The sequence below is a fragment of the Macrobrachium rosenbergii genome, chromosome 55, assembly GCF_040412425.1.
Source record: "Macrobrachium rosenbergii isolate ZJJX-2024 chromosome 55, ASM4041242v1, whole genome shotgun sequence".
Classification (NCBI taxonomy): domain Eukaryota; kingdom Metazoa; phylum Arthropoda; class Malacostraca; order Decapoda; family Palaemonidae; genus Macrobrachium; species Macrobrachium rosenbergii.
In genome coordinates, this window is record NC_089795.1 from 80,955,163 (window position 1) to 80,970,482 (window position 15,320).

At 36.1% G+C, this 15,320-nt stretch overlaps 1 protein-coding gene and 1 long non-coding RNA gene across 2 annotated transcripts in view; one reads left to right on the forward strand and one right to left on the reverse strand.

Moving 5' to 3' along the window:
• The window catches only part of LOC136835505 (uncharacterized), a 224,523-nt gene extending 221,766 nt beyond the window's left edge, over positions 1–2,757 (forward strand). Inside the window, exon 3 of the long non-coding RNA XR_010852178.1 lies at positions 2,625–2,757. This is a non-coding gene — a long non-coding RNA (uncharacterized lncRNA). The remainder of the gene's footprint in view (positions 1–2,624) is intronic.
• LOC136835504 (organic cation transporter protein-like) overlaps positions 1–12,864 on the reverse strand; it is a 55,607-nt gene extending 42,743 nt beyond the window's left edge. The window contains exons 1-2 of the mRNA XM_067099091.1: positions 12,853–12,864; positions 2,620–2,735 (exon numbers count right to left, since the gene is read on the reverse strand). Coding sequence (XP_066955192.1) covers positions 2,620–2,704 — 85 coding nt within the window. The 5' untranslated portion in view covers positions 2,705–2,735; positions 12,853–12,864. The remainder of the gene's footprint in view (positions 1–2,619; positions 2,736–12,852) is intronic.
• Positions 12,865–15,320: the final 2,456 nt, after the last annotated feature.

A 15,320-nucleotide genomic window follows, 5' to 3' on the forward strand; every position in this document is an offset into this window, starting at 1 on the left:
TGAAGCAAATTCGAGCAGTTAAGAAGGCCATTGTGGCTTTTACAATTGCATATATGTATGTATGTATGTATGTATGTATGTATGTATGTATGTATGTATGTATGTATGTATGTATGTATGTATGTATGTATGTGTGTGTCTTTGCCTGCGTTTGTGTGAACTCTCCTAATAGATATTGTCAGTAAACTGATTTCAGCCACAAATATTTTTGCTAGACCTACAGTAGACACATTCACTGTTGGCTGTTGGGATGTCTGCGGGTTTCAGTCTGAACGCTTAAACCAACAAGAGGTCACAGGTTTAATATTGTATCATTTTCTTCAAGCATTTTATTGCGTGTGAAGAGTGGGCGTAAATTTCTGCTTTTGGCGTTTGCACGCATGCCCATCGTAACCTGAGATGAAAAGATGATTGAGTGCAGAGTAAATGTCGTGCCTTGTAAAGCCAATTTTTGCTTAACCTTGCAGCAGACTTCTGAAGGCAGGTATCAGCGACTGGATCATAATGCAGGCCCGGATGCCAACTAGGGTGGAGAAATGTCGGAGGCAAAATATCTTTTATAAATTTTTCATAAAAATTTTTTGTACACATGAATATGCATTTAAACAGTGGACTCTCGTACACATGAATATGCATTTAAACAGTGGACTCTCGTTAATCCAACCAGTCCTGCAGATGGATTTATCGGATTAATCGATAAGTCGGATTAGCTATGCCATGAGCGAATCGGGTTAGTAGCCTCTTTCTGTGAATACTTATTATTAACAAAAATATAGTACTGTATTTCAGAAGTTCCTGAACGTCCTAAAGATTTCTTTTACTTGAGAAGTAACCAAAAACCAAATGATAGGTCTCTTTCTAAGGATGAGCAGTTTATTTTTTACGTTTTTGATGAAACTTGGTAATAAGGTACCATCGCCCTCCGGTCATGATTTTCTCCTAATATTTTCGTGCTTAGCCTAAATTTTCAGGACCACAGATCAGTTTAAAGGACAACGTTTTTTTTTTTTTGGGGTCAGGTTTTGTTTTAATTTTGCAGTTATGTACCTAAATAGCTATTTTTGAGCTAGACTGTGTTTTGCCGGTTGAACTTCGATTCAAAGGCAAAGGATTTCAGTATTCTTTCTCTGGATCTGATAATACTTTGATGTTTAGAGAACACCATTCCTCAAAGTCTTTGTTAGGAGTGAGGGCTAGAAAGTTCAGATGGGTAAATGCGCAACCATTGATATGCACCAATAGATAGTGCACAGATGTACAGGCATGTATCAAGGGCACTATCAGTTTTATCCCTTAGCTTCTCTTGAGAATACTTTATTTTTTAGCACTTTATTGTTATTATCATTAGGTTTCCATTATTAATATCGCCAGTTGTGTGCAAGTGTATTGTTTTTTTTTTTCCCCATGTTTGCAAGCCAGACATTTCCTTACGTAAGGAAATATCTGTATAGAATATCTAAACCTCCGTGGTCAAGGTGCATCTTTCTTGAAGGGTTTATTTGTGTCTGTGAGTCATGAACGCGTTCTTCAATTTAGCGAGAAAGTTGGGCTAAACGCTTTATGATTGGGTTATTTGGATACAAAACCGTCCAAAATGACTGTAATGTAGGAGACGGACAAGACGGGAACGCCCTACCTACCGCCAAAAAATGACGGCAATATAAGAAAAGGTCGTGACCGCGGTCCATGCCCGGACTAGGCTAAAAAGGTAACGTACCATCTGCGTACTTGTACAGTACAGGAGCCAGAGGGAGGGTAAGGCTCATGGCCAGGGCTAGACGATTGCTAAGAGCAGACGTATAAACATTACCTGTTGACTATTATTGTTACGCGCGGAAAAAATAAATATGGATACGCAATGCTCTTTCTGTACCTTTGATTCGTTTGCATAATAATTGCGACAGTTTACTCCTTATGGGTCTATGGGTTGATTCTTCTTCGGATTAAGTGCAGCAGTTTGCTAATTATGAATTATGGTTTTGATTATTTTTGGATTCCTTTTTTTTTTTTTCTTTTTTTTTATTTTCTCTCTCTCTCTCTCTCTCTCTCTCTCTCTCTCTCTCTCTCTCTCTCTCTCTCTCTCTCTCTCTCTCTCTCTCAATTTGATGACAGTGATACCTGTTCTTACAGAGTGCATTTTCGCCAGTATTCAGATAAGCACTGTATGTCTTTGGTCAGATTCACTAACATAATATGTAACATCCTTGCATGGAACTGATTTGTCATTTCCTCGTTACCATTATTTTATAACAGAATCACAGCGAGCTTGGTCCGGATCATAGATAAGGACCCGACTCTTAATCGACAAACAGTTTTGTCCACATTGCAACCCGTAGTTATTGGCAAAATGACATGATGATTAGATGAAGCCATATTTAACTATTGTTTTATCACTTCATTGTAACCCATACTTAGTGACAAAATTAATTATCTACGGCATTGGAAGAAGCCAAATACAGACACCGTTTTTCTCTTCATTTTTAACCTTAATTCTGACAAAATGACATTTTTAACCAGATATAATTAGGTACGGGTCACGCTCCCATACTTGTGACCTATTGTCCTCTTCAGATTAACACCTATTTAATCATTAAACGATATAATAATATTATATCTTACAATAGGCGACGGCGACGAAGGTCAAGATGTTCCATTTTCCCGTGCCGATGACTTTGAGAAGGTCGTCAAACGCTTCCACGGCCATGATGAGTCGAACGCCTTCTTTCTCTCGGAGTCTGTGGAAGAAGAGGAGTGAGAATTAGACGGCGCCATTATCTGGCGACTAAAGTATAAGAAAGTAAACAGTCACACATAATGAAAGGTAACTTTTATTTAGGGTTGAAATGTAATCAGTTCAACATCATTATCATTGTCTTTTGATGGACGGTAGATTAATGCGTAAATTGAAGTTCATTATCATCTGTTTCTAGGTGTGAATATTCGGCGCCGCCAGTATGGGAATGAAATGACACACAGCTTGTATAAAGGTAAGATTCCCTTTGAATAATGACTGTCAGTATTCCTTCTGGAAAACAAGAGACATTATTAGTTGCTGGTGAGAGAAGTTAAATGTGGAAATAAACTGAATGTTTCTTGTTGAAAAGAAAACAGTATGCAAGTGGAAATTATGAGAAGTAACGGGAAAAAAATACTACGGATACATGGTACAAAATAGAACACTATTTGAGAAGTTGATCATAACCACTTGTTAGGATAGATTCTGTTTCCTATTTTTGTATTTTAGTCTCGGCTGCTTTTAAGGGCGGGATTACATACAGGATACCACTTTCAGACAGCAAGGAAATTTGAATGTAACATATACAAAACTCTTGAATCTGTAAGAACTCCCTTCATTTTTTTAAAATGAGAAACGACTTAATCTATATGATTCTATAATTCTATTTCGATCATTTTTTTTTTTTATGTATGAGGGCAAAAATGGAGACATGAAAAACGAGAGAGAGAGAGAGAGGGGGGGGGGCTAAAATGCCAGTCTCACCAGCTGTTTACAGCGACTAATTAGGTCAGTAAATGCTTTTTTTTTTTGTGGTCATAATTTAAAGTCCCGACTCTCTTAATTAGGATGTGAGTGTTACTAACTTTTTTTTTCTTTGCAGCAACTAAATTAGTTTTATCCGCTATTCTCTCTTTAATTTGCTTACTTATTCCTTTCATAAATAATCGTAACATTAATGCCGGAGCATTATGAATAATGATAATTATTATTTTTATTACTATTTCTTAGTGTACTTATTTTTTCATGTACGTGAATAATGATAGATTATTATTTTTGTTATTTCTTAGTGTACTTATTTTTTCATATACGTGAATGATGATAATTATTATTTTTATTATTTTTTATTGTACGTATTTTTTCATATACGTGGAAATCATGTAGACGACAGCGTCTTTTGTTAAGAATTCAGCTATACATATCACTGTTAACTACAGTAATAATGGCAACATTGTTAGGAATGATAAAAATGGCTGAATAAGTTGCAGCTATCATCTCTCAAGTTTCTCCTCAGGAATTTCCTTCATGGGCGCTATCTTCCCTAATTGTTTGGTTTTGCTTAAACATTCAGTTCAGAAAGAGACAATGGAATGCCATCGTTGTTCTCTCTCTCTCTCTCTCTCTCTCTCTCTCTCTCTCTCTCTCTCTCTCTCTCTCTCTCTCTACTGTAAGCATGTAAACGTATGAATTGACTTTTACGTGTATTTTATACCCACTTTTCACATTTGGAAATGACAGATTGTCTTACATGCACAGTTGCATTGCCATTGCGCGCGAAAGTATCGTCAGCGCTGAAAGCCGCCGTATCGAATGCTCATGGAATCTGTTGATATTGTCCGACACCTTTCGGTATCTTCCCGCCCTGTCTACCAAGTTCCCGATAGCGGTGTCAGAAACAGAGTTGGCGCGCGCGTCTTATGTTTTAGCGTGACGCCTTCACAAATTCATTTCGTGTGCCAGTCTAGGAAAAATATATTGAATATTTGATGTAAAGTTTGGCGCAGGATATTAAAAGATACTTTGAAACGTGTGGGTTTGAAACCGCCTTGACAGCGAAAGACGTGAATGAGCACTTTAGAAGAAGCCTGAGGCTATGCGAAAGCAGTAACTTTTTAGTCTCATTTCGTTTCCCCCATTTACTCTTAAGGCGTTTGTTTTATTATGTATATAGCTGCTTAGTTTTGCCTTAACGGATATTGTACCTTTTATCTGGGACGAACTATGATTTAGAGGGTAGCTGAAGTTGTTTATTGTTCAAGCTGAATATTGACCAGAAAGTAACAAAATAAAACCTTTATATTTCGAAGGACTTATATATATATATATATATATATATATATATATATATATATATATATATATATATATATATATATATATATAATAATATATTGAAAAAGCTTTACAAATCAGTTTTTATATAGAGCAGTCTCGCAACTTATATAAACTTTAATCTATTCATCACAAAATGGAACTATGTACACCACGAATAGCTATTTGCGAAGACAATTTGAAGAAAAAAGAAAAGGCCTCGCTATCTAACAATATGAGAACGAAAACATAATTTATATGCAAATATATTCTTTTTCACAAAACATGACGAACGCCGTAGGCGTTAGGCGTCAGTAGGCACTACTTAAGGTTCTTTGCAGCTTGCCTTCGGCCCCTAGCTGCAACCCCTTTCGTTCCTTTTACTGCACATCCTTTCATATTCTCTTTCTTCCATCTTACTTTTCACCCTTTCCTTACAACCAATTTATAGTGCAACTGCGAGGTTTTCCTCCTGTTGCACCTTTCAAACCTTTTACTGTCAATTTCCGTTTCACCGCTGAATGACCTCATAGGTCCCAGTGCATGGCCTTTGGCCTAAATTCCCTATATATCCAAAATATGACGAATATGAGTGAAATAAAGGAAGTTCCACATGCGCTACGTAGAATACATATTTCCCATGACATAACCAAGGCCATGCCATAGCTTATTATTATTATTATTATTATTATTATTATTATTATTATTATTATTATTATTATTATTATTATTATTATTAAAATAGTTTAACCAGACCACTCAGCTGAATAACAGCTCTCATAGGGCTGACCCGAAGGATAAAAATGAAATGGAGTACCAGGTCTCAGCCATGGGCTAAGCACTGGGACTAAATGATGAAAGAATAATGAAATTTTAAAAATAAATATGCAAAAAGGCATATGCTTCCACACTAGAACACACGCATACATTAAATACATATACTCAAGTTTCCATCTGCACAATAAAAATAAGTAAATAAATAAAACTGATTAATGATAAAAATCAGAATAACTTAACATTTTTAAAATTCCGATTTTTTTTTGTTAGTTGCCCCGTTGGGCTTTTGCATTTTCGTAAATCACTTTTTATACTTTATCAATTAATTTACATTTCCTCGTGAATATTAAAATTGGGGCAACTGAAAATGTTGCAGACTCTGATAAAATTTCGCCAGTCGATCCACTTCCAAAAGTTGATAACCGATGTTGGTTATATTTCGGACATTCGCATAACACGTGTTTTACTGTTATCGTCACTTTGCATTCTGAGCATTCGGGAGCTGGACTCATTTAGGCTCATTAAGTGTCCCTGTGTTGGTGAAAAAACGAATAAATTAACCACCAAAACATTCATCACCAATGAAAAAATCATCAAAACTCAAGGTAAATCAAATTATTCTGTTTTAGGCCTTACATTGATACCATTGAGAAGTTTCCAGGGCTAAAGAGAATTCTGCTTGGTTCCCACTTCACACCATCATTTACTTAATGGTTACAGAGGTTCTCCAGAAGCAAAAGTCACCGCTGGCATAAGGCCAACTTATTCTGTGACAACAACAGCAGCAGCATTTACTTGATAATGCATAGGTCCATAGGACTTGCAATCTAATGCTCTTACCAAAAAAAAAAAAAAAACAGAAACAAGAAAAAGATTGGTTGACTGATTTCCACAGACCGACACCACAACAACTATCGTTACCAGGACCGAAAAAAAAGAAAAATAAGAATGGAAATAAGAATAACCTTATCTGAACATTTAAAGATACATTCCAAAAGAACTCCTTTTCCTCCGGCGTTAATTTGAATAACTGGCGTTTATTCAAGCACATAATTCATGCGAGCCTGGATTTACGGCGATTCCAACCAGGGCTGTTTTCTCTCAGGAAAAAAAAATTGAGAAATTATTGTTGGTTGCTAAGACATAATAGCTAAGCATGACAGGAAGATGTGATTGGGGGTGGCCAGGGGGACGAGATCAGCGAGAGACCCTAGATAGCTGGGAACAAAACAGCACTGTATCATTAGCTTTTATTTTCCTAATTAAGGTTATCTAATTAGCGAAAATCATGAAGTTCAAGCGGTAGAGTTGTATTATGAATTATATTAGGAGGCATTATCGCTTTTGTACACCGTGGGAAGTTCATCCTGACGAAAATTGTGGATAAATACCCGAGGGTCAAAGAGATGTTTTCTCAAGTTGGTATTGCTGAGGAAGTAAGCAATACAGCATTTTCATCTTGAACATCTTATATGACGTTTACATTGATGCTGACAAACTACGTTATATGAAAAGTTTTCACCCAAAGTTGGGTCAGTTTTGTCAGCGTGTAATGATGCTGACTTAACCTTGTTGCCCCCAGTCATCTCAAAGACTGTATGTTGGGAATTTCAATTACAGTCACTTATTCCAAGTCATGCGCATTGCTTGGCAACTTGACGACAAGAGGCAAATGCAGATCGGTTGGGTACGTTGTGATATAATGCCAAAAGAATTGTTAGGCTTCGTATGAAGAATTGATAGATATCGTGTCAAGGATTTCATGATATCATGTCAAGAATTGATAGATTCATGCCATGAATTGATAGATATCATGTCATTAATTGGTACTCATGTCATGAATTGATAGATATCATGTCATGAACTGATAAATATCTTGTCAAAAATTGATATTAGTGATGAACTGAAATAATGTATGGTGTCAATTATAACCGCAGGAGGCCATGAGTCGGTTGACGCGGTTTGTAAAAAGAGAATACTTTTTTTCGCCGTTTTTGTAGCATTTACTTCATTTATCAGACATGTGGCAGCGTATAATTTTAGCATTTTTGTAAAATCAAGGGGTCTTGACAATTCCCTTGAGGGAGGGAAGGTTTCGATACCTGTCTCGTGGACTTTATAATTTGTAGACTGTCTCGAGATGACAGCTGTACTTTTCTGGGTGGATAATACCGACTCTGTCTTACTGATTACATCAAAAGATTAATTAGAAATAAAATCTTTCTATGTTATAGTTATAACTAAATCAGTATTATCCACAACAAATAGCAGAAGAGATGTCTCGAATCTATTTGTGAATCACAACCAGTTGCTCGCAACTTTTTGTTGTAGGCCCCTGCCTTTACTACTCTGCTCCCGTAGGGAAGTAGTGCCGTCAGTGCACCTCATGCGGTGCACTGTAGGCATTACTTAAGGTTCTTTGCAGCGTCCCTTCGGCCCCTAGCTCCAAGCCCTTTCATTTCTTTTGCTGTACCTCCATTCATATTCTCTGTCTTCCATCTTACTTTCCTTAACCCTCTCCTAACAGTTGCTTCACAGTGCAACTGCGAGGTTTTCCTCCTGTTACACCTTCCAAACCTTCTTTACTCTCAATTTCCTTTTCAGCGCTGAATGGCCTCATAGGTCGCAGCGTTTGGCCTCTGGCCTTAATTTTATATTCCATTCCATTGACTACGTTGCGCGAATTCTAAATAACCTTGTCTGATTTTGCAAGTAATTGTTGTCAACTGAATGAATTAGATTCTATGTGGTGCAGCGCAAAAATCAAGGTACCAAATCCATCCTGCAGGTCCATAACTTCTTAGAGCTTTGAAAGTTATATGATCACCATTAAGTAACTTATTAATAGAATGCTCAGGCACGATTACGCAGCCTTACTTCTGTAAGGATCTGTGACGACACTGCTCCGACAATTACCTGGATCCTCAACACGATCCGAATCCTTGTCAAAAGGATCTTCGGCCCACAACCCACGTTTCCACCAAACTTCACTGAAATCGAGAACTTAAACTTTTTCCTTAATAATTTTATGGAAAAATTAATAAACAAACAGAAAGACGCGGAAGAGTGTATGAGAGCAACATTCGACGATATTCATATTTGTTGCTTTTTAAAACAATCTTTGAGTTATTCTTTGGACAAAGTTACTGTTTTGTGTTAATTTTTAACAGGAATTACATTATGCTTATTTCAGCATTCATTCCTTCATTCCGAGTGTTAATATTTTACAAGGGATCACATTGTGTTTGTTTGTGATAGAATTCATTCCAGGTGTTAATTATTTAGAATGGATTACATTGTGTTTATTTCAAATTGATTCCAAGTGTTAACATTTGACATTGAATTACATTGTGTTTGTTTCAGAATTAAGTCCAGGTGTTAATCCTGTATTAGGGACTACATTGCGTTTGTTTTTAAAACTCATTCCAAAAAATTCATTCCAAGTGTTAATCCTTTATAAAGGATTACATTAGGTTTACTTCAAAATTCACTCCAAGTGTTAATATTTTACTAGTGATTACATTATGCTTACTTCATAATTCATTCCAAATATTAATGCTTTACAAAGGATTAAATTTTTAATGAATTCATTCAAAAGGATTACAAGGGATTACATTTTATTTATTTCAAAACTGGTGCCGAGTGTTAATATTTACAATAAATTACATTGTTTTTATGTCAAAAATTCACCCCAGTGATTAATATTTTACAAAAGATTACGTTACTTTTAATACAAAATTCATTCCAAGTATTAATTTTTTCACCAGAAATTTAATTTTCCTGAGCGTGTTGTTTTCAGTATTTCATACCATCGTCAAAATAATTTTTTTTTACTGTGGAGTAGAAGAAATTTATTCCGTGCATTGAATTTTTTGTTCTTTCTCAAGTATCGGCCTTAATTTATTTCCCGTGAGTAATAAGAAATTGTATAAAAAAACTATTTGGTGTAATCATAAATCTGTATCACTGAATATTGGTCAGATTAAATTTTTTCTGATTGTAAAAATCTGAAATTATAAGCGTTTGAACTACCCAAATCCTTTTCCTATATGGCAATGGATTGGGTGGATTGTATTTCGAATGGCGAGCAATCTTGTGCCATCTGTTTAATTTATTATAAATAATGACTCAGCTCTGCCCAAAATTTATTGCATGCGTTTTTATTTGAAGATTGTGCGTTGAGTTAAATGTATTCCAAATAAGAATCTATTTCAAATGTGCTACTAAAATCCGTCTCTCTGTGCAGTACGTATAAAAAGCACTTGAGAATTATGCGCACGTTTGCTCGCATCGCAGTTCCACACATTCGCTCTAGAGTTTCGAGAAGAAAAAGAAACATTAGGAAAAAATATTAGTCTCGTTCAGGCAAGTCGCCAGGTTAGCCGGTATGCTTGCAATTTTCTGGTCGGGCGCGACGGCTACGCGGTGCGGTATCTTGGCGCGCTGAGATGTCGTCATTGCAGAGACTTTGCTTGCGTTGTCAGCTATCTCATTCCGTTCGCACAAAACAATACTGAAGAACTGAAGAAAAAGGTATATGAGCATTTAGAGTGATCGGATTTTATTACATGCGTTTCTTTTTTACCACTGAGGACTTTCTTGCTGTTAGTATCCTTTTTTTGACGCCAGTTGATCGATCACTCAGTCAGCTGTGTTTTTTAAGGATATATAAAATTGCCGTAGAATTGTCGTCGAGTATAATTTGCAAGACAGGTTCCAAAAAACGTTTGTTTACATGACCATACACCTGACAACAGAAATATCGCCGAGTGGAAGGAACGTAGGGTCTTATTCTTGCAGGATTAATAGAGTACTCTGTTAATCCTGTTATTCCTGATTTATGACAGGCAGCCGATATGATAGAGTTGTTTGAAATTTCGGACCGGCAAAAGGCGTTGCGAGTAATGGCTGGAGACATAGCACACCATTCTTCATTTCATTTTTCTTTTTACTTCCACAATATTTTCATCTTGAATATCACTCAATTATTTTTCTTCTGAGAATGATTTGAATCTCGCTTGCAGATTCATCATTGAACTGGGCAGCGTTCACATTCATATTTCGTTTATAATTAATGCATGTATTTGTGGCATAGCCTGCTTCTTCAGTTTCTGTTACCATCCCTTGCATGCACCCAGTTTTATAAATCAAGGCAAAATGAAATAAGTCACTTAACAAGGAACCACTAAACGGATTGCCTATACGCCATACGTGGAAGAAAAGCAAAGGAAGGGTTAGAGCAACATCACATATGGCCAAGATGAATAAATAATAAGATAACTGAACAATCAAAATAAAGAACAGCGCTCCCGGATGTTCCCTCTAACTCAGTATTGTAGAAGGTCGCCGTGCAGATGTGGTGGAGTAGGCCAAGATCCGAGATTGTTCAACATCAAGGTCGAGACCTAGATTCACATCTGTAACCTATTGTTTTTGGCCTTTCGTTTTTGTCAGCATTATTTAAAGTTCAGTTTGAGATTGTCGTTATATTTGTTTCTGCCCGTTTGTCTTCCTTTAGGAAATATTTCCATGTCAGCTGGTATTTCTTGGTGTTCGTGCAACTGTCAGAGTATGCATTCATACTCTTCAGCTTGCTTCTTAACCTAGTGCATTTTAGGGTAGAAATGGGCATTTGGGAATTCACGGTGGTAATACACTAAGATATAAACGCGTCATTCAATTTATCCCAACATGTGAAGGTCACTGAGTAATTGGAGGTCACACAAAAACCTCGTGTATCAGCGCATCGACGCATGTCAAGTTTTCTGTATGATCAGAACCACTAAAATAGCCTGGATATTATCCCTGATAAGCTTTTGGGAGCGGCGGATTTGTTGGGGGCGGCACTTGGTGCGTGCCCCCTTGTACCTATTTAATAGGGCATTGTTTTCTTTCACTAAATCATTATTAGTGGAAAAATTCGCTTGGTTAATGGTTATTTCAACAACAACAACAACAACAACTGCACAGCAACAAAAACAATAATTACTACTACTGCGTGTATATATATGTGTGCATATATATATATATATATATATATATATATATATATATATATATATATATTGAAACATATATATGTACTGTATGTGTGTACATGTTACATGTATATGAGATAACCCTAGGTGCACCTCCAATGAAAGATTTCTAGATCCGCCACTGTTTGGGAGTGTAATCATCATGGCCTGTGCGGTGGGAAAACTGTGTATTTCATACAAGGGCTGAAATAGATTCTAAGATACCATTACTTCACATTTCGGAGAACAGCCCCTTCTCTGCTACAAGGAAATCAGTTAATTATTCTCAACTGTTTTCCTTCTTTGATGCAGTGGTTCTGCCTCCTCACATTTCTCTTTAATCCCTCTCCCTTCTTATTTGTGCGCCTGGACTTCATGGGGCAATTAGTTGCCAGTCCTGTAGATCTCGGCAGTTATTAAGAAAATATAAAAAATGGGAGCGTTTTGTTAAATCAACAACCAACATTGTACTCGTACTGAAAGACATCTTGTGGGGACAAAGTAACTGCTGTTTAAATCCTGGGTACATTCCATTTTCCCTTTTTTGTGTAGTGTGTGTGTGCGTGTGTTTGTTTGTTTGTTGTGTACGTTTGCGCGCATACGCGTAAAACAACGATCTAAGGCAGCTTCGCTTCTCTATTGGTCATCTAACTTTGACGAAAATTATATGGAATATTTTTTCCTTTTGGAACCGAACGAGATTCCTGTAGTAATTTTAAGTCTCCTTATTTCTTTTCTGCGTAAAACCAGCGGTGATTAATTATTAAGGGAGTTGTACGATACTTGACAATTAAATATAGAACCGCAAATAAGTTCACGAGTCAGCGCAGGGAATGCCTTTCATGTTTATACTAGAATGTTTTTTTTCGGGTTTGAAGCTAAATGTCTAGTACTACGTTTTCATTTGCAACCTTCAAGTATCTCCTTGCTTTATGTAAAATTTGGAGGTGAGACTAATGTAGCTAACTTCCCTGCTTATGGTAGAAACTGAATCGTGAAGTTCGCAAAGTGCAAATATTCTCCGTTTTATATAATCTCGTATTTATCATATTGTTAATTCTTAAAAGACTGTCATTAGCATCACGATATTCCATCTCCGAAGTTATTCCCGTTTTCCTCTCCTTCGATACTTCATCAAAAGACGCTCGGTATATCAGAAAAGCAAATATTTTCGGGGGATAAATCCTGATAAACATGAAAGAAAAGAATGGGAAGATAACATTTAAAGTTTACCTCGTCAGCGTCGTATCAATGCTTCAACAGAACTGTTACTGTACGCCCTCCACACCCACTTCATGCAAAGGGAAGACTGACTTGTTTGAGAAAACTTCCCTCACTGTTCGGACATTGTTGCAGCTTCTTCCCAGTTGGGTACTTGATAGTTACCAGCTTTGTCATTTTTTTTGTAACCGAATACGTATTTGTTTTTCTTTCGGTTCGAGTTCCACTATTGTCCCGTTTTCAAGTTCCTTTCTTGTCTTGGTATGTGATGCGGCTTATAGCTTAACCAGTTATATTGTAAATTCTTTAGAATGGTGGATTTGCTGGGCGATAATAAAGCACAATTAGTAGATGCATAAGCAATGATGGTTAGGAGTCTTTAAACTGATGTAAAGTAATACTGAATTGACAATTACTACATTCCTCGTTTCTCTTGTCGATATTCTTCACTGACCAAATCGTAAATGTTGTCAGATTGCAGAGCTTACAGCTATTTCATTTTGGTGGTACTTGAAGGCGAAGATTAATGTTGAGTAGGCTTAAGTTCAGTTAAGATGAATTAAAGTCAGTTATCCAAGAGAGAGAGAGAGAGAGAGAAGTATGAAATCAGGAGTGGACAGAAGCTAGGGCTTGTCCAAAGAGAGTAAATAATGACAAACCCATTTAGCATTCATGACTCGCTTTTGTCGGGCGGGAAGGCGTTGAAATATTCGTCAAAAATGAGTAAGCTACTTTTTTTTTTTTTTAGTTCGGTGCTCCTAGCAATGTATATAATTTCTCTCTCCTCTACGTAACATTATCCCAAGTAAGTTTTCTTGTATGGTATTCGATCTCTTAAGTTTTATTATTCGCGAAACCTAAAGATGCTGAGTTAACTTCTATGGCTGATCTTTTTTAAGGATTTTCATTATTTTTTAAGCACATAATGAGATGAGATGCGAAGCAGCCATTCGGGTAAGTAGTGGATATGGCAGTAGCGTCGCTAAAAGACATGTAGGAGACCACGGCAATCATTGGGACGGGGCCTGATGAAGAAGGACCTGGGGCTGGGGGGAGTTAAGGCAGAAAAACCACAGGACCGAAGACTTTGGATAGAACCAATTTCACGTCAAACACCATAAGAGGGAAGCCAGGTGTAAACAGTTCAGAGATTATGAATGACCTCATTTTTGTTGTTTTTGTGTTTTAAGAAGTTTTGCTCAAAGAAGTTCTGCTCTCTTCCCTATGAACACGTTCATGATTCGTCAATTACAAAAAAATTATTTTTTTTTTACTTCCATTGTGCATAATTTCCTTTCTTCCCTTCTGGAACTTCTTAACTAGAGTCTCCGTTTACTAGCTCTTTCTTTGTCATGCATTTGAATTAAGACTGAATATGCTGTATGATAGATATTTGTGATTTGCAGGAAATACAATATGTTTTACCAAATGAGATTACAGCATATTCCATTGGCCTTCTCTCTCTATCTTTCACACTCCACACACATACACGCACTGTTTTTTCTCTCTCATCAACTAATTATGTAGAAGCTGACACCTATGCTCTAATCTATGAATATATATATATATATATATATATATATATATATATATATATATATATTATATATATATATAGATTGTGTGTATTCTTTGTCAAACATAATAATGCTTCTCTTACATAATAATAACGATTTTGTGTAATTTGATTATTATATAATATTTTCCCCTTTACAAAAGATATCTATGGATTTTCCTCTTCATTGATGTTCGCCATGAATGTATGTTTTTGACTGTAGCAAAATAAAGCAGACTTGATGGTGAATTGGCTTTTGTAGTTTACCCCTGTGTTCATTTTATATCCACTATTTCGCTTATTTTACTGTTTTCTCTTAGTCTCGCCACTATTTTATGTAGCTGAAATATATATATATATATATATATATATATATATATATATATATATATATATATATATATATATATATAATATATATATATATATATATAAAGTCATACCTCATATATAAATGGTACTTATAAATCACTAATATAGATATTATATGTCTTTGCCTACCTCAGGATTGTTTTCACTAATGGATATTTCTGTCTTTCATACTTTCATACCCACAGAAACCCAGTCTCAAGGATGCATTGAGCACTCTGCTTCTATAAGGAAGACCCTTTGGACCCAGTAAAATCTATGTAGTACGTGATGAACGTTCTTTTTAAATGACATGCAATGTAACTGGACAAAATGTGATACCACCCAACGACCCTAATTACGTGTTTACGTCTGTGACGTCAAAGACTGCGTGTAAAAGGGAGAGTTAGTATAAGATAAGGCTGATTTTTGTGTCGGTGATTTTATCATCAATTTCGCGGTCATTTTAGTACGGAAAATTAGTGAGATATAGAAAAATAATATATAATAAATATTGGACGATATTTGAGAGTTTATTTTTTTTTCGAGAAGGAGGAAAAAGAGAATGGTCCCTGGC